The following is a 27974-nucleotide window of genomic DNA, read 5'->3' on the forward strand; positions in this document are numbered from 1 at the left end:
AAGACATTGCTAGTTGCTACTCTTGTAATTCATTTGGAGTGTGCAGAAGAACCAATATTCAGACTTTGAGATCCGTCCCTGCCATTGCTGATCAAAGTTTGGCTGGATTTGGGTTGTAAAATTCAGGTATCATCAATGTAACGCCAGGAAACTTGCAAATGGCACATCCAAACCCTGGTCTTGGTTGGATTGGAAATTAATTGTATGCTTCAATGATTAGCCCAAGTTGAATAATATTAGGAACGTGATCTACCGAATTACAGCACTTATCTTTTATTCCACTTTTCTTCAAGAAAAAGCATTTCCAAATAAGCTAAGAGGGAAACAGAGAACGAAGCATTCAATAATTTTGCATGTTGATGAACTGAAAGCTCCTCCCCACCGCCGAAAGCCAACAGTGTATTTCTTTCCTTGAGAGAATCCAAGCACGGGCATGAATGGAATCAGCCTTTCTTTCTTCTCCTTAACAGATAAACGATACATCTTAAAGCAAAGTGAAAGGTTTATATGCTTTAGTCAATTTAATAAGTCCAGATGGAAAACCTCCCAACTTGTGTCTAAAAGAACCAAAACGAAAACTATATCAATCAACAAATACGATGGTAGATTAAATATTTGTGATGTTACTGTTTACACACAAAACAAACATAGAAACCAAGAGATATACAGATGAAAAACGGGAAGCTTCAAACAACACCAGTCAAAATTCACATTTGCTTCAACCTCAGACCCCAAGCTTTTGAACTTCAGAAACACCCAAGGACCTTTTTTGGAGTTTGTCCGGTTGCACGGTATTTTGCAGCCATTTCCTCCGCCTTGAGAACCTCTTCTCCTTGTTTGGCTTCAACCATTGCCCTCTTTTCTTCTGCTTCCTTGTGAAGCAAAGCTACCTTGTTTTTCATTTTCTCTGCATATTCTGCTTTCTTCTTTTCCAATTGTTCCTACCAATATTTGCAGCTCGTTAGAATTAAAACCAATTGATAACAGATCCCCTAAGTAAAATTGATTTAAATCATAAAATGCAAAGCATGGATGCACACACACACACACACAAAAAAAAAAAAAAAGGCAATAGAGAGCCAGTTACCTCAATTTTTTTCAGTTTTGCTTCCAGAGATGCTTTCTTGCTGTTTTCCCATGCTACAATAGCAGAGAGCTTTTTCTGGGACCTGCTCATCGATTTTAAGTCAATAGATTATTTAACAGTTAAAATCCTCGTAGATGGTGATGAGAACCATAAAGATAACTTTCATAGTGATAGAATACTTAGCAATAAATCTCCTCATAGAAGATCATGGAAATTGTAAACTATAAAGAAAATTTTGTATATAGCTACAACGAGTGGAGAACACAACTATTTCATAAGCTTCAGTCTTTTGTGAAAAGATGGCAGAGGGTTTTTGGCCTTACTTATTCTCTGCTTTGGTCTTTTCACTTTCTTCCCATGCCTTGATGAATGACAACCTTTTTGCCTTTTCAACCTCTGCAAGGGCAATATCTGAAAAAATAGAAGCAGTAGATCTTAAACCTCCTCCTTTCATGGATCTTAAATACATTCATCAAATCACCAAGTAGTATCTAATGATAATAAAGCGATAGTATCATTTCATACTTACCTCTATCATGTGATCCACCTGAGATTTTCTTTGGTTCAGGCTCTGGAGCCTCTGTCAAAATGAAAATAATGTTAAAACCACCAGAATAATTTTGAGCAATGACAATGATGACAAACGTCATTAGCCCATGTAAAATATTAAAGATACTACATAAACAAATAAAATTACGCAAATGGATTCTTTAAGTACATTGATAAGATTCAGGTGTAGTAAGACTTGCTCAAAAGCTAGCACCGAATTGAGGATTACCTGGAATTTCTATCAATACAGAAGAATATGACACTAATTCTTCATAAAAAAAGATATACCATAATTGAAGCTTCTTTTTCAATCTTAAAAGCTAGTTAATAAGACAAGATATAGCAACAGTACAAGTCCTGTTGTCAAAGCAACTTTAATCTTTCACCTAAAAATAATGAAAAAAAAGGGGTCCATAATCATATTATTAGATGCCCACGACAATAATTGATGGGCAATATCTACAAATAGTGTTAAGCTAATCGACAATAGGACCTTCAAAAAAAAAAAAAAGAAATCACCAATAGCAACTTTCCAACCTAACCATATTCTTGTAGAATCTTCAGTGTCAAATCGGATAATATATTCTTCACAATATAAAACGTATCATCACATCAGAGTAAAGCTATGTTTCAAATTTGATAAACAGAGAAAAGTATAGGAATGGTATGGCTCAGAAAGGAAAAAGGTCCCACGGAAAACCAGTACAGTTTAACTCTTTATTTTCCTGTAATTTTTCGTGTTTAACATATATTTTCAGATACGAAAAAGAAATTAAAATACATCAGCATAGACATATGGTCGTTTTTAAAGAGAGTTCAATTATTTCATTCAAAAAGTTTAGTCTTTCTCAATAGGGTTCGGAGTTGAAACTCTACTCAGTCCAACAAAGCGATCAAGTAAGTGTTCAGTGTTCATTTAATAAAGGGTAAACAAAAGAAAGACATAGAAAACTCGCACAGAGAAATCTTGAAATGGAAATTTAACTGTTCTTTTTATTTATTTTCCCACTTTTGTGTTAAATTTGATCGTATTCTAAAAGAACATAGCACTAAAACAGCAATTAAAGGTAAAGTTTTATACTAATTGTCTTGAGCTCTGTTTTCCTTAGATCAGTTGATTTAAGAGATTCTAGAAACTAGCTTTATATGAATTTTAACTGAAAAAAAGGATGGAAACTCGAAATCGAAGTTTTGATTATATGAAACTTATCAATATTTTCTTATACAAATTTGAGAGAGAATTTCAGCAAACCATAAATGACAAGTTACTTCACCGAAGAACAAAAAAGAGAGAGATAAATCCATCTGGAGTGAGGAAAAAAATCTGAACAAAATGATTAATCGAAAAAATTTATTCTCAGACTAGTGTTAATTTCCAGTAAATGCTTAAAGCATATAAATTTTCATGATTTAAATGTTGAAAGTTGAGACTATATATGTAAAACAAGCGCGAAATGAGGTAACAGCCAAGCTTACTCTCAACTACAACAAGAGCTTTGGACTCTTCAGGTTTCTCCTCTGCTGGCGGTGGAGATACAGTTTTTTCCTCAGATTCAGCTTTTGGGACCTCCACTGCCGGCGGTGGAGCCGCCGTCGTTTCAGCTTCAGCCTGCTTCTTCACTTCCTCCGCCATAACTTAGATAATTTTATGGGTTTGTGAAAAAATACTCGATAATTTCGTTAGGAATTAACTGATACTCAAGGTTTTGCTGAAATCAAATTATATAGCCAGACACTCATAATAAATCCACTCTGGATTTTGATATCCTACGCTAAGTTCACGCGTAAACACTGTTGATTTTGGATATTATTTTATTATCGTTTGATCCAACGGTTCCCATCTTTTAAACTAGACGATTGAGAGTAGGATGCGGACTCTTTCATGCCGACAGGTAAAACGGTTAAAATGTGTGTGACGTATATCGGCTAGTACGAAACGACGACGTACAGTAGTTAAAACATATGATTATTGCACCACTTGATTGCTTTGACTAATTGATGTGAAAGTAAAAACTGGGGAAAAAGCAAAGGAAATGGGAAATGACAAATAAGATGAGGGTAGGTCTAGGCTGGTGGCCAACTAAGCTAAGCATACAATTAGGGATTGCATTTCAGTTATTTGTGTGAATGATTTGGTACACCGCTGTGCTGCGCTGTTGGTGATTTGAGTGGCCGAATTGCCTTTTGATTATAAACTACTAAACTTTTAATTAAAGTCATGGACTTTAGACATTGCAAGCTTTTTAATCAACATAATTTAATATGAAATGAAAATACAGCATGGGTCGGGGGGGGGATGCTTCAATTTAATACAAGGATGGGCCTGGTCCGTCAGCCTAATATATCCGGATTGTGATCCAATGGCCTTGTTATATGTAAGGCACCTTCTTGCTAACAGGCTTTTCTAAATTCTCAAATTTCCTACTACTACAAACCATATTTCACATCTCTTCTTAATCAGAGCCCATTAGACTGCCTGCCGGTAAATTCATATTTACGCTTGAAAAATGGGCTTGAGCAGAAAAATAAGATATATTTAGAAAATAGGTCGAGCCTTGAGTAAGATTTTTTTAACTTGAGCCTGGCCCAAATATGTAAAAAAAAAAACGTCGCTTTGTTGTTTTTATTGTTTTGTTGCTATTTTCTTGTTTTTTTCAATATTTTGTTACTATTTCACTATTATGTTGTAATTATTTTGTTGTTATTGTTTGAATATTATATAACTCTTGTTTTATTGTTAATTTTGTTACTATTTTAGAAGCATTAGTGTTATATATATTAATTTACTTTAAATTTGTTGGGAGACATTTATTTTAATATTTTTAGTATTTTTGATGTATTATATATATTTTAAAAAATTATATAAAAAATTAATACAAGTAGGCCGAGTTTTAGCATTTTTATCCAGACCGGGCTTAGGCAAAATTCTATACTATTTTTCGAGCTGGGCTTAACAAACGGGTCTAAACTTTTGGTTGGACCCGACCTGGCCAATGAACACCTTTAGTCTAGAGGCAATCATGGACTGGACCAGGTTCAACAGAATTTTAGGTCTATTTTCTAGGCTCAAGTCTAACCCGAATAAATGGGCCTAAAATTTTGTCTAAGCTTGGCTCGACCCGTCTGTATTACAATTTTTTATATTATTATTTTTATATAAAAATAAATTTAAAAATATATAATACATTAAATACACTAAAAACATTAAAATAAATGTTTCCCAACAAATTAAAAATAAATAAAAAAATATTTCTATTTAAATAACACTAAGATATATGTAACTTAACAGGCAAATACCTTTAAAATAATAGTAAAATTAACAATAAAACAAACGTTATACAATATCCAAATAATAACAATAAAACAGTAATAAATAGTGAAATAATAGCAAAACAACAACAGATTTATTTTTTTGCAAATTCGGATTGGCCAGGCTCGGGCAAAAAAAAACTTACCTGGGGCCCTACCCTTTTAGAAAACGAGCCTTATTTTTTTGTCCAAGCCTATTTTTCGGACCTATATTTTTTGCCTAAACCCTCCCACTTTTCAGGTAGGTCAAACAGCTCAGCCATGATCAAGTCTAACACCGTCATAATATGAATGAAAAAAATTATACCAGAATATATTTTCTAAAAAATTATTTTCAATTAAATCAAGTGAGGCTTTGTTTGGTTGAAATAGCAAAATTAAAGCTATAGCTGTTTCGATATTTTAGGTTCAATTCTTACCATCTGTGGATTTATTTTGACTTTATAGATTTAATAAAGTAAAACTGAAGATGAGAGAATAATAAAATTTATGTAAAAGTTTTGAAATTCTTAAAATTAAGATTTTAAAATATTCATTTTTACTTAAAATTTCAATTTAAATTATGCAATATAAAATTTAATATGTTATTTAACAATTAAATTAATGATTTTAGTAACATAAAGACGCAATTATTTCCTTAATAGTTTGGGGGTGTTTAACAACTAAATTAATGATATAACCTTAATAGTTTGGGGATGTTTAAGGATTTAAAGTTTAAGGATTAATTTAGAATGAGGGTCATAATCTGGGGATGTTTACTACAATTAACTCATTATTTTACTCTCTCAAATTTTTTTTCCTATAATTATCTTTTCCTTGTCCCCTCTCTTTTCTTCTTTCTTTGCTTTCTTCTTTCTCATCAACTCCAGATGAAGATTCTATGGTTATTTGCTTAATAGGAATTAATATTGACTTCATTTTTTTATGTTGGGGAGAAAGTTTTTAAGTTGCAGTAATCATTTTGTCATTCATCAAGCTTCTGCCTTATGCACCCTAATATCCAGAAATGGCTCCTTTGATTTCCAAATATTGCTAGCAATACAGCTTCTAGGAAGTTAAAAAGTAGCTTGTGCGATCTTGTTATTTGGCAGTTGTTATGTTTATATTGTTTTGATTTTGGATTCTGTATTTTGTTATTTCGCTAAACATACTTCACTTTGTTTCACACTGATGTGGCTCTCTTTCTCTTCATTTCCATCTATTTACTTTCTTTTTTCCAGAATGTTTATGCATTAAGCATTAGAAGAATCTTACTTTGTTTGAGGCAGCAAAAAGGAATTCACATGTTATATGCTCTTTCTTAGTCTAGAAATATTAAAATTCTATTTCATAATTGTATTATTGTTGATCCTTGAAGTGCTGATGGTAGCCATAATTGATTCCAGTACAAGATAATTGTAAACTAAAGATGGAATCTGTATTCGTAGTTGTTTGCTTTACCTATGGTGGTAGAGTATCTCAAGTGGTCAAGACTAAGAACGTCAATCAAACCAGTGATTGAGAATTCTCTTCCACAATTAATGGAGAAGAAGAAAGAAAGGAGAGAAGAATAGAAGGGGGAAAAAGGAAAAAAAATGTAAAAACACGAAAATGAAATGTGAAAATAAATATTTTAAAGTTTATATGGTCAAAATTTCTTTCAACAAATATAACGCTTGGCTACCAATTCTAATAAAAAAAAATTAAGTACCAATAATAAATTACTATTATCATAATGAAACTCTGTGATTGGCCTGGCCATGTCTCGTAGTCATACAACGATGCAATCCCTTCGCAAAGCCGTCTTGTGAGATTTTTTCAATAAAAACTTCGATTAATGAAGCTATACAAATTACGGAATTTCATAAGTTCATTTGGGATATAATATTGTCATGAAAGGAGGCAACAGCCACCGATACTTTTCTTTGCTATTCAATCAGCAACTTTTTTCTCGGTGCGAGCAACATGTTGGAAACAACTAGAACCAATGTTAGACGTATGGAAAACAATGTCCCTAATGATAGTTGAGACCTCCCACAATATTCTCATCTTTTCGCGGATCATTTTAATGGTTTTGAAGCTGTCAGATTCGATAATGACATTTTGCCATCTGTTGCGATATATCAACAAGAAACCTGACCTTATTGCCAAGGTTTCAGTCACAAACACATTTAACGACCTCGCTTGTGCTTTGGTTCCATCGATAACATCACCGTTGCTACTCCTCGCAATAGCCACATTGGAAACACCCATAAAGGAGGCATCACAATTGATCTTAATAGTGTTAAAAGGAGGAGGAGACCAAAAAACATATTGGTTCCTAGTCCTAATATCAGTCCGGTTAAAGGAATTAGCAGCCTTCGAAAACTCAAGAAAGCTGTCCATGGGTTCATTTCATAACTGACTTGGGTTGACCGATACACCTCGAAAATCTCAATTATTCTGAACCTTCCAAATGTTTCAGCATAACCAGGCAATGATGCTCGTACCGAAAAAAGCACCAAAATTAGTTAGCTCTTGATTGATCTTTATCCACCCATCGACAAAGGAACCCAACCCCATTAAGGCCGGAGGATACTGAAAGGATGAAGCTCTCCAAAGAGCTTGGGTGAAAGGGCAGAAAAATAAGATATGTTCTAAAGATTCACAACCCGCTCTGCATCTCATACATCTTATCGACTCAAAATTTACGGTTATTGGAAAATATATTTTCGGGTTTCTATTTTTGCAAGATAGATTCGCGTAAATATTTATTAAAAATATTTACGAAGTTATTTGTGTGGTTAATTAAGTTTTGGTTAGGTGAATTTATCTAAATTAAGAGTAATTAGATATAAGGACTAGATTGCGAATAGGGCAAAAATTGAATTATATAATAGAAAAAAGTGAAGGGGCTAAATTAGTAATTAAATCATATCTAACAAGTGTATGGTAATAAATGAATACAAATGTACTAATAATATACACATATATAAAAAAATAATAAATAAGTATTACTTAGTATTTAAGTATAAATATATATTATATAATATAATATTATTATATTACATTAGTTTGATAATAATAATAATAATAAAACAAATAAAGTAAATAAAAGAATAAAGAAACAAAAAGAAAAAGAAATAACAGAAGGTTGAAACGAAAAAGGGAGAAAGAAAAGAGAAGGAAAAAAAAAAAGAAAAATTAGGGTTTTGAGGTTTAAATTCAAATTGGTAAGTCAATTTAATCCGTTTTCTTGAAATTTTTACGTTTTTAGAATCCTAGAACAAAATACTACTTGATTTATGTTGAAAATTTAAAAGTTAGTGAATTTTTAGATGTTGTTCATGTTGAATAAATTGAAGTATTAGGGGTTAAATTGATAGAATTTCAAGTTAGAATAGAGAAAAGGATTGAATTGTAAAATAAATTATAAGTTTTGAAGTAATAGGGACTAAATTGTAAAAAAAATAAAATTTAGGGCTTTATGGTGAAATTAGAGAGTTAAGTTTAGTTTTAAGTGGAAATTAAATGAAAATAAAGAATAAATTGTGAAGAAAATGGAGTTAAATTTGATTAAGGACTAAGTTGAAATTTAGACAAAAGTTGAATGAAAATTTAAAATATTCAATGTGAAATGGTGTTGTATTAATGATTTTTAATTGTTTCAATTCTGTAGCTAACATCGTGTCGGAAACACCAGCAAAGAAGGGAAAAGAGAAAGTCGACGAAGAGTGACTTGGAAATTATGGTTTGTATTTCTATAATCCGAACTTAATATATAATTGTTGAATTTATTACTTAATGTGTATGGTAAGTAGATTGGGGTAAGTAATTGATGTTGTGATATTGAATTGAATAGAATTGAATTCTGAACATATGTGATTATTTGAATTGGAATGAATATTGATTGAAATGGAAAAATGTGATTTGAAAACCCTATTAACTGTATCGGGCCGAGTCAGATATAGTTGGCATGCCATAGGATTGGAAGTGTTCAGGGATACTTCGACTTCGAGTCGATGAGACACTGGGTGCCAAACTATTACTTTGAATAATTTCCATGAGGTACTGGATACCAACTTAATTCGACATGGCCGATAAGACACTGGGTGTCAATCTATTACTTCAAATTATCCGATGAGGCACTGGGTGACAAACTGGTGTGTTTTGGTTGGATCCGTGTATCCGCCAAAGTTCGAGTCGTGTTAGTAGGGGTATATAATGAATTGGCAAATTGATCGATACTGAATGATATTGTTAGTGAATTGGAATTGGAATTGAATAGTGAAATTGTAATAACCCGAAATTCACGGGCACCGAAAAAGTGAGTTATAGGGCCTCCGTCTCAGTGAAATAAGTTGGAAAATAATTATTAAAAATATTTATGAGCCTAGTGGTGTGTCTAATTAGGATCTAATTAGGTGAATTTAGTTTAATTTAGAGTAAGTAATAAAAAGGATTAAATTGAATAAAGGGTAAAAGTTTAATTATAAAGCAATAGAAAATAAAAAGGATTAAAATGGCAATTAAGCCATTGACTACAAATGAGGCAGCATATTGTTGAAATAAAATCAAAGATTTTTTTTAGGTTTTATATATTATAATGATTATTATAATGGTTTTATATTAAATTATTATAATTATTAATTAACATTATGGTTTTATATTAGATTATTATTATTAGCATTATTATTAAATAAATTAAATAGTGGATAATTGTATGGTAATAAAAATATAAATGTGTAAAAATTATATTGGTATATTTGTAATTTAAATACTTAATTACTTATAATTTAAGTAAAAAGATATTTATTAATTAAATAATTAAATTATTAAATTATGAGATTTTTGTTTGAGAAACAAATTAAATAATGACAAATGTAATAAAATTATTGGTACAAATGTAGAATTAAATATGTTTACAATTATAAAATATGTAAATGATGTTAAAATAGATATTTAAAATAAATATATTATAATATATGCTAATTAAATAAGTAAAACAAATAAATATAAAAGAGAAATAAAGAAACAAAAGGGAATAGAAACAGAATTGAAAACGGGAAGCAGGGGAGAAAAAGAGAAAGAAAAAGGGAAAGAAAAATAAAAGAGAAAACTAAGGATTTGAAGCTTGGAGTTAATTTGGTAAGTCAATTAAGTCCTTTTTAGTTAATTTTGATGTTTTAGAAGCTTTAAAACAAGATTTTGATGAAATTAAGTTGATAGTTCAAGAGTTCATATGTTTCCAAATATGGTTCATGTTGGATAAATTATGGAATTAGGGATTTAATTGAATGAATTCTAAGTTAGAATTGATTAAGGGATTAAATTGTAAACTAGGCTATAAGTTTTATGTTGAAGGGACTAAATTGAAGAAATTTCGAAATTAGGGAAATATGCTGGAAATTTTATAGTTAAATATAAGTTTAGACAAAATTTGAATAGAAAAAGAGAGTGAATTGGATTAAGAAAATAATTAAGTTTAGTTAGGATTAAATTGGGAATAAGGTAGGAATTGTTTAGAAATTTAATTATTTATTATAATTAATGCTGTAAATAATAATATAAATTACTATTATTTTCGTAGCCAACAAAGAACCTGAAACGTCAGCATCGAAAGGAAAGGAGAAAGTCATCGAGAACTAAAACGGGAGAATTACGGTGTGTATTACTATAATTCAAATTTTAATTATTATTGATTGCTGAAATTTTAATTGTTATGTATGGTAAGTAAGACTTGAGGTAAGTATGTGATTATTTGAAAAGTGTATTGATTGAAAAATAAATAAATGGTGACAATTGTATGGTGTTGATGATATACACTTGTGTGAAAATTAATTTGTATATAAATTAAGATAATAGATATTTGAGTTGAATGAGTATTGAAAATTTTTGTGTAAATGAAATTGAAATTAGAAAAAGTAAAATAATACCCTATTAACTTGTCGGACTAGATTTGATACAAATGGCATGCCATTGGATTTGTGATGTGATGAGAAGATTGTAGTTCGGCCGAGAAGATGTTCCTGTTATTATATACTTCGATTTATCCGAAGAGGCACTTAATGCCTTACTGGTGTGTTATGGAGGATTTAAAATATTCTGGGTGTGTTTGGGTTGGACATTCTGGTGTGTTTGGGTGAAAATCCGCGTATCTGTCATAGTCTGAGCTTTGTTAATAGGGTAAATAATTGAAATGAAATTTTGAAAATGAGATTATTTGTTTTAACACTATTGAAAAGTATGAAAAAGAATGTATGAACTAAATTATGAATTGAGTTAGTATGAGAAAAATGAATTATGAATTTAAGATTTATGAAGTAAAATAATTATATATAAAAGTAGTTTAAATAATTATAAAATTTATGGTTGATGTTTGTAATTTATTAATGTTAAATAGTCTTGATTTATAGTAATACCACTGAGTATATCCATACTCAGCGTACGGTTGTTTCCGTGCACAGGTTAGTAGAAGTCAAGTGTCCCGGCTCAGCATCCAGAACAATCCCGACTCCAACACAAACTTGGTGATGTATATTTTTCTTTTGGATAAAGGTGGCATGTACATAGGTGTTGTTTAATCACTTGAATATGTATATTACTTTGAGTAGTGAAGGATGAATTATAAGATTTAGATGGTTAAATGAAATGGTAAGGAAAGTACATGATATTTTGATACATGAACATTAAGTTGTTAAATGAATGAAGTTTATAATCAATTTTGAATGATGCTATGATAGTTATTAAGTTAAAATTATGTTAATGATATAAATATTAGTTATATGAATGTGAAACATTGGTGTTCGTGATTTTGGTTTGAATTTGCAAGAGGTTTAGGTAAAAATAAGCAGAAATGCTGCCGAAATTTTTTATTACAAAAAAAATTTGGAATACTCGAACAAGTCCCGTTCTACTTTTAATATGTGTTTGAACTTCGAGAGTCCAAGATAGGGACTTAATTATTATATTATACTATGAAAGTTATATTAATTGTAAATTATTCGTAAGTTGTCTGATATGTCCGGTAATGCCTCATAACCTCATTCCGACGACGGTTTGGGGTTAGGGGGTGTTACAGAAATGATTTATGCAAATGATATACATGAACCATGGGTTCATGAATGGAAATTCTTATAGTTGAATGATGTATGACCATAAGGAGAAAAGCTATTTGAGATAGATATTGATGTGAAATAAGTTGTATAAATGATTTATTGAATGATTAATGCTTACGTTAAGTTAAATATGCATGTTATATTATGATATTTTCTTTAAAGTATTTGGATTATAGAAATACCACTGAGTTTATACTCAGTGTACGACTTGTTTTCCGTGCGCAGGTTAGGTTAAAGTCGAATTGCCGAATCAGCATTTAAAACCGATCCCGAACTCAAAACATAGTGATGTATGTTTCTTTTTGGTGATGGCATGTACCTAGGATGTTATGTATGTTATTTTGGAAAAGTAAATGTAATAATGTTAAATGATGATAATGGTTCCTTTTATATACAATTATATGTATTATGATGTCGTTTAATGTGGTAAGTTAAAGTTAATGCATAAATAGTTATGAAATGGGCAAAATTAGGTTAAATGGTATGAAAATTTGAATTAGTTTAAAAGGTGTTTTAATGAATTATTTGGACAATATATGTGAAACACTTATGAGAGTATATTAGTTAGGTCCTTAGATTAATAGTTTCGACATGTTTTAAAGGTGTTTGATTGTGTTTTGGATTGGTTGAGCAATTAGTTATTGAGTTGCTTGTGGTTTAAGTTTGCAGGGTTCGTAAACTTGTTGTTTAAGGTTCATTTTGATTCCACAAGGCTAGATGTACGGGCGTGTGACTGGACCATGTGAGACACACGGCTATCACATGGGAGTGTGGTTAGACCGTGTGTCCCTTGCAACTTTAAATTTTCAAAACAAGATGCTCAGGTATTACCACACGGGCAAAGACATGAGCGTATGTCTCAGTCGTATGAGGAACACGGCCTAGTACACAGGCATGTGCCCTGGCCATGTGAAAGCTGCACTTAATTTTTTAAAAATAAATTTACCACACAGCACACGGGCGTGTAACTTGGCCGTGTGAGATAAGTCAGGGAGTTACACAGGGTAGAACACGGTTTGAAGCACGGACATGTCACACAGGCGTGTCCCTTGGTCACACAGGCGTGTGTGTCTGCACTTAAAAAAATTTAAAATTAAAAAAAAATCTCAGAGAACTCGAATTAATCCCGATTTGTTTTAAATTCGTATTTAGGGTCTCGAAGGCCTATAAAAGGGACAATAATATTAATTTATGATGCGTATGTTTATTGAATTGTTTAATATTGTAATTGTTCTGAAAAGTCTGGTAATGCTCTGTAACCCTGTTTCGACGATGGATAAAGGTTAGGGGGTGTTACATGGTGTCTTTGAACTAAGTTTTCATTGGAGGCTAAGGCATTGTGACGAGTCATCCAAATCAATGTTTTTATCTTTTGTGGAGTCTTGAGATTCCAAATAGTCCTCCAATCGAATTGTAACACCCCTTACCCGAGACCGTCTCCGGAATCGAGTACGAGATGTCATCCAATTTAACTTACCGATTCGGAGCATAAAAATTTGCTTTTAAAATTAAATTCACTGTTCATAACAACACTGTCCACCTGCGCAACTGTCACTAATTTAATTATAACTTGAGTTATGAAACTCAAAATTTAAATCCGTAAATTTTCCGTGAAACTAGACTCATATTCCTACTTAACATAAAATTTTCAGAATTTTTGACTTAGCACATTAGTACAGTTTATTCATTAAAGTATCCCCTGTTTCACAGCTAGACAGATCTGACCTCTTGGCGCTAAAAATCAAATATCTAATTGTACAGAATTCATATAAGGTTACCATTAATTTATTTTGAAAATAGACTCACTAAGGAATCAGAACATATAAATTATGACCTATAATTATTTCTTTACAATTTATAATTATTTTCTAAATTTAGAACAGGGGACTTCAAAAACATTCTAACCCTGTCTCACTAAAATTTAAATATCTCAAAATATAAAATTCCTTTGCCTACACCGTTTCTTTCATGTAAAAATAGACTTGATAATCTTTAATTCTATATATCATTCACCCTCTAATTCCATTTCTACTATTTATGGTTATTTTTCACATTCACGTCACAGCTGCTGTCAAAGAAACTGCTTCTTTGAATTAGTTACCATTTAAACATACATAACTCCAAAACATATTCTTTAATAACTACTTCAATAGCTAACATTAGCCATATCATTTGGACATGCTCAAAATGATTAAGACTCTATACATGCCATAGTTTAAACATTTTGAAAAGCACATAATACCGAGATGGTTATGATAGTGTGATACGAGCTCCGACGGTCCACTATTCGATCAAGTTCAAATCACTATAAAACAAAGGAAAGAAAGAGATGTGTAAGCTATAAATAGCTTAGTAAGTTACATGTAAACAATAATTACTCAATTAATAATTAACACTTTTAACATATAACTAATCAAAACATTTCTTAGCAATTTCAATCACTTACACATACACAATCTTACCAATTCACTTGCATATACATTTTCACACTTAACATTTCATATTCACTTTAATTCATTATTAATCCCGTTGAACACTTGGAATATACACGGATACGTAGAGATTTAGCACATAAGTGCCACACTGATATGTAGCCGAAGCTACCACTGATATGTAGCCGAAGCTACCACTGGATGTAGCCAAAGCTACCACTGAAATGTAGCCGAAGCTACCACTGATCAATAACACTGGAAATGTCCACGAGTCTGCTCACACAAGCTGTCAGGTGTCTGCAACACATGCTAGATCACCCAGCACCCGGGACTCACTGTAACACTGTAACACTGGTCTCTAGTGACATGTCACTTGTATCCAATTCTATTCCTAAGTTCAACCGGGAATTTACACTTAACACTTTATTTTCAACACTTTATCACTTGAATAATTCATGAACAACTTTCATGTTCAACCGGGAATTTACACTTAACACTTTATTTTCAACACTTTATCACTTGAATAATTCATGAACAACTTTCCTTCCACATTCAATATTAATTCACATATCAAATATAATTCACAATTTATACAAATATAACTATTATTTACATATAACTTACCTCGGATGCAAAACGACTATTTTTGTAATTTAGTCGATAACTTTCTCTTTTCCCCGATTACTTGCACTATTTCTTCTTTCTTGATCTATATTAACACAATTTAATACATTTTATCAATATTCCATTCAAATACAATTCATACACAACATTTTGACACATTTACATTTTTCCCCATAACTTTTCAAAAATTCCACTTTTGTCCCTAAGCTCGTAAAAATAAAATTCTCTAAATTCTTAAATTTCAAACTTCACTAAATCATATTTCATGCTCATAACGGGCCTCAATTTCACAAAATCACAACTTTATGCACACTTTACCATCTTTCACAATTTAGCCCTTTTTCAACATTTTTCATTGAAATTCATCTAGTAAAACTTGTAATTAACACTTCAAACATTCATTATCTAACATCACTAATCAATTTACAATTATATCATGAATGGGTCAATTTTTAAACTTTAATTTCATTTAAATTAAATAGTAGAAACATGAAATTCAAGCTTCAATAAGCATAAAAATACGAAAATAATTAAAAACGGGGCAAGAAATCACTTACAATTGAGCTTAGGAAAATCAAAACCCTTAACTATGGTAACCTGAAACTTTCGGCAGCAAGCTTCTGATTTTTTTGAAGAAGATGGACACTTATTTTCTCTTTATTTTGTCTTTTACCCAATTTGGACAAAAATGCCCTTGACCCATTACTTAGATATTTTTCTAGAAATACCCTTTTGTGTCCATAACACTAATTTATGGTTTAATTTCCACATAAACACTTCCAATTTCATGCAATAATTCAATTAAGTCATTTAATCACTAATTAGACACACTTTGCATTTTTCTCAATTTAGTCCTAAAAATTCAATTAAGCACTAAAGCATTAAAATTTCCTATCCATATTTTCACACAATATTTCAATCAATCAGTAACTAATAAAAATTTATAAAATTAAACTATTTCACTTCGGATTTGTGGTTACGAAACCACTATTCCGATTAGGCCCTATTTCGGGCTATCACACGAGTCCCTGAAAGTGATGGCTCGAATTAGAGCCAATTGGTGGAGGATTTCCAACATTGTATATTCCATGAGAAGAATGGTGCCAAATAAGTTAATCTTCTTGATCAACTCCTCCAATCAGGATCATGGAAATGGCCTTTCGTTCATCTTTGTTGAAACAAGCTCGAAGTAATTGAAAGTTCCATTGTTTACCATAAGGTGAAACAAAATGTTTAACAAGCATGGGTCCCTCTCCCTCTGATTGTGGTGTGGAAAGCATGAAGTTTGTTGTTGTTGGGATCCATTTCCCCTCCCAAATTAGAATACTTTCCTCATTGCCAATATTCCACCTCAACCCTTTTTCAAGAAAAACCAACCCTTTGTAAATGCTATTCCACGTCCATGAGTAGCCTCTACCTTTTCAAGTTTTAGCATACGATAAATTCAAAAAATAAATGGCTTTAAGAATCTCAGTCCATCTAGCCTTTGGTTCTTGTAACATTCTCCAAGCTTGTTTTGCAAGAAGTATTGCATTAAAGGCTTGGAAATCTCTAAACCCATCTCGCCTTTCTTCTTTTGAGTTACAAGTTTGTCCTATGACATCCACCGTATTGAGTTCTTCGTGGCATCTAATCCAATCCACCAAAATTTATTAAGCAATACGTTCAGTTCATTACAAAGTAACGGGGACTTTGAAACATTGCATTATGTACATAGCTGACACCACCGATTTGATGAGAACTAGGTATCTCTTTCCTACTACCAATTTTCCTAGAGGGAAGTGAGAGCCTCTTCCCCCCTCCCCAAATGGAAGGCAAACCTAATTACTTGGAATCTTCTAACATTCGATACATATTTTGAGTTCCACAGGTTGAACCGATAGTATCCGAATAAGTGTTAGGGGAGAAGAAAAATGGATGATTTGTCCTGACTCACCATTTGCCCCGTGGCATTTTGGAAAAGAAAAACAATCATGTATGGTTACAACATTGGTGCAATTAGCCTTGCAGAATAATAAACAATCATCCGCAAAGAGGAGAAGAGTAATTGGCAGACATCAGGGTATGATTTGTAGCTTTAGTAATTATAGTTGAGAATCAGTTTGCAATTAAATTGAATAAGCTTGGCAATAGCGAATCTCCCTAGCATATTCCTCTCCTTGGAATAAAAGCTCCAATTTCCTCTCCATCAACCTTAATCGAGAAGGATGTAAATATGACACACATCATAACTCTCTATATCCAAAAGTTATAGAATCGGTTTTAATCTAGTTGCGAGGATGTGAGCAATGATCTTGTAAATTAAGTTGTAACAACCTATAGGTCGGAAATCACTAACATATTCTAGGTTTGTAACTTTCGAAACTAAAACGAGATTGGTAGCATTAACACCTTGTGGAACAGTGTTATGAATGAAGAAATCTCGAACCAAAATACAAACCTCAACTTTGATAACATCTCAATATCATTAAAAAAATATATTGGTAAATTTAAGGGTGTTCAAATTTCGGTTAAAACCAAATTAACCGATCGAATCGACCTAATTCGGTTAATCGGTTGGTGGCCAAACTTAGTTCCAGAGGCGAATTTAGGGGGTTGGCATGGCCTCAACCCCCCTAAAATAGAAAATTATTATTTTGGCCCTCTAGGTTTTTTAAAATTTTAAATTAATAAAGGTAAAATTGCACTTTAGCCCCCCTAAAATTATAAAAATTCGATTTAATTCTTTAAAAATTATAAAGATATAGACTATAAAAAATAAAAATTTCATTCAGCCCCCCTAAAAAATTGTTCTGGCTTCGCCCCTACTTAGTTCGGTCGGAGATAGGTTAATAATTTTTTAAAATTTTAATTATCTATTAATTGGGTTCGAAATCGGATAAACAATCGAATTAACTAAACTTAATAATTAATATTATGTGTTAATTTCAAGATTTATGTAGTATTTTAATATATAAATTTTCGATTAATTCAATCAACTTTCAAGACAAAAATATATATTAGTGAAAGCTTGATTTCCTTTTCAGTCACGTTGGCCTGTAGATTTTCATTCATTCCACTCGTGACTACAGTATCTATTCGCATGTAACTCTTCCACTGTAGATTTTCATTCATTTAACTCGTGACTATAGTATCTATTCAAAATAGTAAGAAATGGCATGTTTGGTTTGGTTTACAACTGGTAAATGGAAATTGGAAATAACTTTATGATAGAATGGGAATCCCAATCACAAAGCAGCCACAAAGGCTTCTTTTCCTTTTTGAAATTAAAGCTTATTCAATGGGGGCGGGGCCCTTGTGCAAAGCCGCCAAGTGTGAAATCCTTGTTCAACGCGGCTAGTGGTTATTGAGCCTATGTCCCTTGTTTGCGGAAATTTTTAGATTCCATTATAATAAAAAGTATGACAAATTGTTATCTTCATAAGGGCAAAAGTTTTCACCACTAAAAACTATCACATATGACTTATAACTAGCACTTTTTGGGGTGTATTTGTATTTTCTCTCATGATGTCAAAATTGTTTTAGCACTCATTTTGACTAAATTGAAATTATTTAGATTGTAAAACAAACTGAATCAACAAAATTATATAGTAAATATACAAAAATTTTGGATCAGGATGCATAAACTTAGTCTCGTCTATTGATTGATTATGTAAAACTAAATTTAAGGTGTATTTAGATTTAAATTTATTTTTAATACAGTGTATTTAGTTTTTTTTTTACTTTATAGTATCATTATAATATTTAATTTTATTATTATTATTTTTCTTACACTAATTTTAAACACACACCGTCGATTCAAAAAGTTCCTAATTTTAAGATAATATCCCGCATTATATATTTTATATATAACATCCTATTTCGTTATTCTCTTGATAGGCCTAAAAATTAATAATTTGAGATAGACCCATATATATATATATATTCTTCAAGTTGCCCCTCCATATGTTTTCAAAGAAAAGTCTTGGTTACTAATTCATCATCATCTTTTTCCCCTATTCGAGAAAAACAAAAAACTTATGGGTTGCTTCAGTGATAAAAATCAAATCTTAACAAACTCAACTCAAGTTGAACCAAAAAAAAAAAAATCTCAAGTAAAGAATCAATTTAGTAGTTTTTAAAATGATAAAAAAAAAATTAACCCCATATTTTCTTCTCAAACGCACGACTTAATGACTATTTCTTGACCCAAAATCCATTTAGCTTAAAATCTCTTCCTTTCCACAACATCAACAACACTTCTGCTTAATTTTGATCTTTGTTTTTCCAAGTTTTTACCAGCTACTCTTCATCTCAGTTTTGCAGCTCCATCTCCAGGAATCCGACGCCCCCACTTTATACGCCTCAATTACTGTACTGTGTGCGTGAGCTCGCGAATACATTTTCCATGGCGGAGCATGTTAAACATGTTCTTGGTGATCAAATAATTCATGGTTGCTTCCCAAAGGTTGGTGTTGCACGCCTCAAGGGATTCGTCTCTACAACTACTATCTTCATATTCTGCTTCTTCCTCCTTGCTATTGCAGCTCTGCTTAATTGGATGGATATTGTAAGTCTCCCTCCAAACCTGTTGCTTACTCCCTCATGTTTAGTGAATTTATATATATTTATATCAAAGGCATTAGATTTCCATATCTTAATAGAAGATTTTTTTTCCCTTTTTGGTATACTTGCTTCTCAGCCTATCATACAGGGTCTTCCACTTGGGCAGGCACGAAGTTCTGAAATTCATCATGAGAGCGTTGAATTTCCTTTCAACTGCTCTAATTTAGTTAATTATCCGTCGGTGTTTGAGCCCAAAGAATCATCGACTAATGGAACTTGCCCAGACTACTTCCGGTGGATCCACCAAGATTTAAAGCAATGGAAGAGTACGGGGATTACAGAAGACATGATTGAAAGGGGAAAACCCAGTGCGGATTTCAGGCTCGTCATTGTCAACGGAACGGCTTATGTGGAGAGGTACAGAATGTCATATCAAACCAGAGATGTATTTACAATATGGGGCATTTTGCAGCTTCTAAGGTTGTACCCTGGAAAAGTACCCGACTTGGACCTTTTGTTCTTTTGTGGAGACGATACTGTGATCAAGAAAAGAAACTACAAAGGACGCTATGCTGTATTAGCACCGCCGGTGTTTCATTATTGTGGAGAGAAGGCAGCACTGGACATTGTGTTCCCTGACTGGACCTTCTGGGGATGGTATAGTATTACTGTTAGATTCTTTGCCCATTTTATTTACATACCCTGTTCATGTTTCTAACTCGTATTACCACAACAGATTTCTAATGCAGAAAAAAAAAAGGGCAAATGTTTGATTTTTTTTTTCACCTGCAATTAGCTAGCTAATCATATTTGCTTTGCTTTGTTGTGGCAGGGGAGAGGTTAATATAAAGCCATGGGAGGAGACGTTGAGAGCAATAAAGAATGGGAATGAGAGGATCAAGTGGGAAAAGAGGGAGCCTTATGCCTACTGGAAGGGTAATCCACTAGTTTCTAGAGATAGGAGGCTAAGTTTTATGAAATGCAACCTTTCAGCTAAACACGACTGGAATGTTCGGCTTTATAAGCAGGTTCTTCCTGAAATATTATGTTTGTTTTTTTTTTCTTATGCCAAGACAAATGGTTAGCTCTGTAACTGACTTGTTAATTCAGGATTGGGGTCAAGAAATCCAAGGAGGTTTCAAGCATTCTAAATTGGAAGATCAATGCACCCATAGGTATATAAGAAACCCTTTTTTCTTCTCATTTCAGTTTTAAACAACTTTCACTCTAATGAGATTTTGAACTTTGCTGTGTGCAATCGATATCAAGATATAAAATTTATATAGAAGGAGTGACATGGTCTGTAAGTGAGAAGTACATACTGGCATGCGACAGCATGACCTTGATGATACAGCCTAAATACTATGATTTCTTCTCGAGAAGCATGGTGCCGATGCAGCATTTCTGGCCTATTCGTCGCAAAAACAGATGCAAACATCTTAAGTTTGCAGTTGAATGGGGCAATAATCACCCTCACGAGGTACTATATGATTCCCAGCAAATGAAAACTTGGATTCCAATGAATTCAATCATTTAGTTCTCATAAGAAATATAGACCCTTGCCTTGATTTCATTCCATAAATTTGCAGGCAGAGGCCATAGGGAAAGCAGGAAGCAAATTTATCGAAGAGGCTTTGACAATGCGAAACGTGTATGATTACATGTTCCATTTGTTGAACGAATACTCTAAACTCTTGAAGTTTAAACCAACAATACCTCCAAATGCCCAAAAGCTCTGCTCCGAAACCACGGAGCAAGGTTTATGGAAGGAATTCATGGTGCAGTCAATTGTGAAGTCTCCTAGTGATAAACCTCCATGTGCATTGCCTCCCCCATTTGAACCTCAAGCCATTCAAGCTTCTCTGGACGTAAAAGAGAATAAAACTAGGCAAACGGAGACGTGGGAAACCGAGTATTGGAAAAAACTAAAACATAAGAAGCATTAGATGGTTAGAAAACAAACCTCTTTAATTAGTTTAGCCAATTAAGAAAATATCAGTATATTCCAGGCTACAGCAGCTAAAGCTTGGTGTTTATATGTTACACATAACAGTCTCAAAGTTCGAAGAGCTATGGGATCATATTAGTGAGTTGAAATCTAGTAGCGAGAGGAGAGGACGGGCAGTTCATAGTTTAATTCTGGAACCTCTGATTTTAATGATTGTATTGATCACTGTGAACTGTTGGATTGGGCAAAAGATTCTCCTGATTTGGTGGATGGCGTCAACCATTTGGAGTGTATGATTAACGAGAAATAAAGCTTTGGAAGGTAGAAGAAATTATTCATTTGGCAATACGTAGAGCTTTCCACTGGATGGGGTGATCTTAGCTGGAACTTGGTGGTGGCAGAGTGTGTAAGGGTTAACTCGATGGGGAGGAGCTCCTCAGTTTGGCTGCTAGAAATTTAAGGTGGATGCGTCGGAGTCATGGAACTAGTTTGTGCAAGGGTAAAAGGTGTACTCCGTCCGTGATCATGTTGTGTGGTTGGCACACTAGAATTTTTTGGTGATTAGCTCCTTGTTTATGGTATTTTTCACTGTTTCTTATCTCTTGTTCAGTTTTCATTTTGCTTGTATAGTTAATAGGTATTCTTTTCAAAGGTTAAAATATAAAATTTTATTGTTTAGTTTACAGAACGTAAAAGGAATGAAAAAAAAGTTGTTAAATTTTACTGAGTTAACTATAGAAAAATAATTAAGAAAAATAATAATATATTAAGTATTAAATTTTGTGAACTAATAAATAGTTAATAATTAAAAATTCACTTATAATAATTAATTGGATAAATCGATATGTTTTAAATTATGTTTTTTCTCAATACACTCTAAAATATTATGATATGGTCACAAACATTATCAATTTGTTATATTTTAAGCATTGAATTATATTAGTGTAACGGAAGATTGACATGATACATCATCATTTTATACGAAAATTTTAAGTTAAATTGCACAATTAGTAAAGCATATTTGTACTCTCATGTAACATAAATTATTATTTTTCACTAAAGTTACTGCGTATTATAATTTTCTAGTAATGGAAAAAAGAGAAGAGGAAAACTTCATTTAAGAAAGCCAAGCACCATAGCAAACTCCTCTTAACCCACACCATCTTACGTTAACTACATTTTCTGTGAATACAAGATGCCTGTTTCATACAATATAACCAGCGATGGAAGTCTATATTAGTAGGTCATGTCGAGGTCCACTGGAAACTCGCACCTGTTCTTGCAGACATTATGAAACTGAGTACATCACTAAATATTTCTATTGAGCAACCTTCACACCACCTCACTCATACAGTACACAGATGATGAGGCAAGTGATCACAGCCACGGGACAACTTGCTAAGGATTGGGAAGCCTAATTACCTAATGTACTACTGTTTGCTAAATTTGCTTCTACCAGAAAAAAAAGAAAGAAGGCCAAGCTCCATGCGTTACATATATAAATAAACTCTATCTAATAATAATAATTGTTATATGATTATTATAAAAATAACTTAATTCAAAATTCAACCTTTATTATATAATAAAATTCTACAAATATCTTAAAAGAAGATCGATTTTTTCTTCTTTATTACTAGACCAAAATTTCTTCTATCACGATTATATAATAAGATTTTATAGACATCTCAAAAGGGAATTAATTTTTTCTTCTTTATTACTAGATGAGAATCTCCTCTACTACGATTCATTGATACAATGTATTAACAATAATAATAATATAGAAGAGAAAAAAGGGACAACAAAAACGATAGTAGAGCATGAGTCATCATCACCACGAAAAGAAAAGTCCTACATGGTCTAGTACTTACGGGGGAAAATGAACATGAGAAAATGGTAATTAATTAATTGATTGGGGACAAATGGCTTGTTATTGGTGATTAAACAAAAATGCATTTACACCCTGTTTTCGTCATCCTTCTTCTAGCAGTCTAATCAACGAATAAAAAAAAAGCGCAGTCATATTCTCTGCTTTTTGTTAAAAATGTTCTAAAACTTTTTATTATTTATAAAAATGATTTATTATTTATAAAAATGATTTATTTTAAAAATTATGTAAGTAAATGACTCATTTTGAATAGTAAATATTTGTGATATCATTTTTATTGGCGTCACCACCTCAAACTTAGAAAAACAACAATTTTTTTGGATGATGCCATTGCCATTGACCATTCTGAAGTGAAGTATAATTTAAAAAAAAATTAAGGGCGTGATGAGATAATTACCCTTTTAGATTTGATGAATATACAGTGGCTCCATCCCTCAAAATTAAATTAAATTAAAATAACCTTTAAAAATATAAAAATAACAAAAATAAACTCTTTTTTTAAATTTTATTATTTTTTACAAACAATAACCTTAAAAAATTATATAAAATTAAATTATCTAAATATATCCCTAAAAAATTTTCTAAAAAAAAGAGAAGAATTTAAAGCTTGAGAAAGATATATTTAAGTAATTTAAATAAAAATTTTATATAATTTTTTAAGTTTATTGTTGTTTCTTTTTCTTCCTCACATGTCTCTGCTTTTTCGTCTAACCAAATCCTTTGACTTTTCCCTTCTAAGAAAAGCTTATTCAACTGTGCAAGTGGCGGTGAGAGTTGTAATTGTAGGTCCACAAAATTTGGGATGAGGATGCATAGTCCCTTCTCGTCCAGTGATTATGCAAAACCAAGTTTGACTGTTAGATAATATCCTATCTCAATTTTCTCTTCATAGGCCTAAAATTAATAATAGCTGAAATTTTAGGTTCATAAAAATTGGGATCATTATGCATAGTCCCTTCTTGTCCAGTGGTAATATGAAAACCAAATTTGACTATTAGATAATATCCTATCTCAATCTTCTCCTCATAGGCCTAAAATTAATAATTGAGACTCCAAAACTATAATAAAATAATTACAAAAGTTTTTATAATTAAGTAATATTTTATATAATTTGTATTACATAAAATATGAGACATTTATTTTTTTTAATTTAATATTATTACGAATATTATAATAATTTATGTAATTGAGTAACGTTTTATCTAATTTTTTATTCGATAATATTTTTTACAATTAAATAATGTCTTGTGTAAGTACTAAAGAATTATAATAATTTGTATAATTGGACCTCCCTAAAATCTCACCCTCTAAATTTTCATCCTTATAATTAAAAACTCGACCTAAAAAGCCAACCCTCTAATTCATCATCCTCATTGCCCTTAAAAAAATATAAAATTTAGATTTTTTTGAAGAAATAAAATTTAGATTTAAATATGATAAAAATGTTTAAAATTATAATTTTTAATTTTGAAATATCTAAGTCTCTATTCTTGTAATGATTTATTAATCTTGATCTAATTATTGATGATACCATCTAAATTTGTAGTTAATAACACTAAAACAGTAACTATAGAAAAGACAAAATAATCTTTTTAGTCTTCAGCATTTCAATTTTTTTTAAAATTTGTTTCTTACATTTTAATATAAGAAATTAAAAACTAAAAAGTTTTAAAAGTTCCATTTTTTAAAAAAAATTATATTTTTTTAATTTTTTTAATTTTTAAAAAAAATTCATGACTTTTGGAGATATAAAAAAATTATGGAAGATTCTTTTTAAAAATTAAAGATTTAAAAACAAGAATTTTCAACAAGTTTTCCATATTTTAAAAAATCCATAAAAAAGTATAATTTTCCAAAACTTATGAAAAATTTTAAAAATATAAATAAAAATATAAATACATATATTTTTAAAAAAATCAAGAAATTAAAAATATATAATAAATTAAAAAATATTTTTTTAAAATTTTAATTTTTAAGATAAAAATTGAGTGCCAAGAAGTTATTTTTACTTTTTATAATTGCCACATGGATAATGAAGTTTTTGGTTGGTGTATTAATGAGACCAAAATTATTAAATCGTTAAAATAATTAAACATTTTAAATTTTATAAATTATATATTTTAGAAAAAAATAAAAATAAAAATAAAAAATAATTAAACATTTTAGAAATTTAAAAATATATAAATTTTAAAAAATAAAAATTATAAAAAATAGTTAATCTTTTAGAAAAAGTTGGTTAACCTTTAGAAAATTCAAAAAACATTGAAAAAGACCACATATATATTCTAAAAAAATTTAAAAATAAATTAAAAATAACTGAGATTGAAAGTTATTCAACATTGACTCATATTGACTAAATGTTGATCGACAATAAATGGTTGTCGATCAAAGTCTAGTAAATATTCAATCAACATTGTACAGGCCAATTTTGGGCCTAGCCCAATACCCAAAACCAACACCAGCCCGAAATAGTGAAGCCCGATAAGCCCAAGTCTCCAAATTTTTTGGAAAGCCAGAAACCCTAAGGTTTCTGGCGCCGTTGCCCATACCCTGCTCCACTATAGCGGCCCCTTACCCCCACGCGTCTGACACCGGCTGCCACCGCCCAAGCATCTGCCACCATGATGCCCATACCGGCCATACCCTGCAAACACATCAAACAAAAAAAGGCAGCCACAACAGAGGAATAACAACATTCTTTATTGTTATTGTAATCCAATATAAAACCGAAAGGAAAGATATTTCAAAAACGGGGAGGAGGGATTGTATTTTGGAAAAGGGGAGGTTCTGATTTCTTTTAAGAAAAAGATCGAAGAAATAAAAAAAAAATCAGTTGAAAGGTAATATTTTTAGTCTTTTTTCCTCTTCGATTCCATTCGGTTTTGCTTTTCTTTTCTTTTACGGTTAATATAAGTCTAAAGGTTAATAAACGAAGCTTACCTGAATCGTCGCGGTTGTAGTGTCGCCGGAGTCCGAGTCGTTGAGAACGGACGAGGAAGGCGTTTCATTTTTGAGATTCCCTCTCTCGGCCTTAGGGCGTTAAGAACTTGATTTTTGAAAGGTTTTCGAAATGGGGTTTTAAAAGACTGACTTTTCGACTTCCGACCGCCGCTCACGGCGGCGCCGGCACCGATAATCGGCGACCGGCACGGTGGTCCACAACTGACCCCTTGGCCGGAAGAGAGGAGAAGAATAGAGAGATTCTCTGTTTTTTTTTTTAAGAAGGAAGAGAAATGATTTTTTTTTAAGATTTTTAGGCTTATATAGCCTTCTGGTACGGCGTCGTTTTGACTAGCAGCAATAGTAAAAAAACGGCGTCGTTTTGGCATGGATCAGGTCGACCCGACCCGACCCGAGGAAGGTCCGCGTGTTTCCATACTGGAGGGGCTATTTGCAACTTTGGTCCTTCTGTATTTATTCGATTTTAAATTAATTCCTTTTGTTCAATATTATTGTCTTTTTAATTCGGCCCTGAACTTTCGCCTGTCTTACGATTTTGTCCCTAACCCTTTGGCGCACTGAGCAACATACACGTGTCCTTATAAGGGTTTTATTACTCTATTGGTCCCTGATATTTGCGCGCATTTCCATTTTGGTCTTTCTTGTTTGTTTTATTGTAGTTTTACCCTGTAATTTCATTTTGCTCTCGATTTCATCCTATATTTTGTTATTTGGTTAATTTACTTTTTTAAGACTCTTATTATTAAACTAACTATTATTATTATATTTGTTATCTTTTATTACTATTTTTATTATATACACTTTTTTAACTTATACACTTGTACCCATTTATATGTATGTTTTATACTTTATAATTTATATATATATACATATAGACCCGTATATATTTCTCTTACGAATACATATATACTAATATATCCTTTTTTATCCTTTTTATACACGCATACATACATATATGTATATACCTATACAAGCTTTTATGTTTAATAGCTTTAAATCACACTTATACATATATATGTTTTCATATTTTTTTTTTATAATTATACATATATAGAAATGTTTTCCTTATATGCGCATGAATATTTTATATTTTATAATTTGGATCAATCTTTTCGTTATTATTTGTTAATTTCAATGTTCATTTACTTATTTATTCATATGTTTATTCTTTAAAATGTTTTAGTTTTTTTATTTACTTGTATAGCGATGATTGATTATTTATTTATTTATTTCATTCTTTACGCATATTATTTTGTGCCCAATATCATATTTGTAATTCTATTATGCATATAAATGCCATATTTCAAAAAAAAAGGGAAAACATTTTCGATGGAGGCAATATTTAGCGTTTGGAAACTCGAGAAAACGTGCCCTAAGGTACTGGGTGTCGATTTTTCTCGTTCAACCAAATAGCTAAATATCCTTTCAAAAATTTCAAAATCAGGCAATATTTCGCGTTTGGAAACTCGAGGAAACGTGCCCTAACGTGCTGGGTTTCGATTTCTCGTTTGACTAAATAGCCAAATATCCTCTTAAAGCTTCAAAGTATGGTTTCATT

General features: G+C 31.5%; 2 protein-coding genes across 2 annotated transcripts; one reads left to right on the forward strand and one right to left on the reverse strand.

Moving 5' to 3' along the window:
* Positions 1-583: 583 nt before the first annotated feature.
* LOC107957249 (remorin) lies at positions 584-3451 on the reverse strand. Its single transcript, XM_016892722.2, has 5 exons — positions 3113-3451; positions 1617-1667; positions 1411-1498; positions 1088-1169; positions 584-941 (listed from the first exon to the last, which is right to left on the reverse strand). Exons 1-5 carry the CDS (start codon positions 3267-3269, stop codon positions 747-749), a joined length of 573 nt encoding a protein of 190 aa, XP_016748211.1. The 5' UTR covers positions 3270-3451; the 3' UTR covers positions 584-746.
* Positions 3452-19022: 15571 nt separating this feature from the next.
* On the forward strand, positions 19023-22288 carry LOC107957247 (O-glucosyltransferase rumi homolog). Its single transcript, XM_016892720.2, has 6 exons — positions 19023-19626; positions 19759-20279; positions 20455-20650; positions 20733-20797; positions 20892-21102; positions 21212-22288. The coding sequence occupies exons 1-6, from the start codon at positions 19465-19467 to the stop codon at positions 21566-21568; spliced, it is 1512 nt and encodes a 503-aa protein (XP_016748209.1). The 5' UTR covers positions 19023-19464; the 3' UTR covers positions 21569-22288.
* Positions 22289-27974: the final 5686 nt, after the last annotated feature.

Source organism: Gossypium hirsutum, chromosome A11 (assembly GCF_007990345.1).
Source record: "Gossypium hirsutum isolate 1008001.06 chromosome A11, Gossypium_hirsutum_v2.1, whole genome shotgun sequence".
Taxonomy (NCBI): Eukaryota; Viridiplantae; Streptophyta; class Magnoliopsida; order Malvales; family Malvaceae; genus Gossypium; species Gossypium hirsutum.

What these genes read in the sequence shown, in the direction of transcription:
- LOC107957249 (XM_016892722.2), bottom strand. Translation starts at nt 3,269, where the DNA reads ATGGCGGAGGAAGTGAAGAAGCAGGCTGAAGCTGAAACGACGGCGGCT. An exon ending in AGCTCTTGTTGTAGTTGAGA is followed by an intron (nt 1,668 to 3,112) that starts GTAAGCTTGGCT and finishes TCATTTTGACAG; the next exon opens with AGGCTCCAGAGCCTGAACCA. An exon ending in AGGTGGATCACATGATAGAG is followed by an intron (nt 1,499 to 1,616) that starts GTAAGTATGAAA and finishes CTATTTTTTCAG; the next exon opens with ATATTGCCCTTGCAGAGGTT.
- LOC107957247 (XM_016892720.2), top strand. Translation starts at nt 19,465, where the DNA reads ATGGCGGAGCATGTTAAACATGTTCTTGGTGATCAAATAATTCATGGT. An exon ending in GACTGGACCTTCTGGGGATG is followed by an intron (nt 20,280 to 20,454) that starts GTATAGTATTAC and finishes TTGTTGTGGCAG; the next exon opens with GGGAGAGGTTAATATAAAGC. An exon ending in GCAATAATCACCCTCACGAG is followed by an intron (nt 21,103 to 21,211) that starts GTACTATATGAT and finishes ATAAATTTGCAG; the next exon opens with GCAGAGGCCATAGGGAAAGC.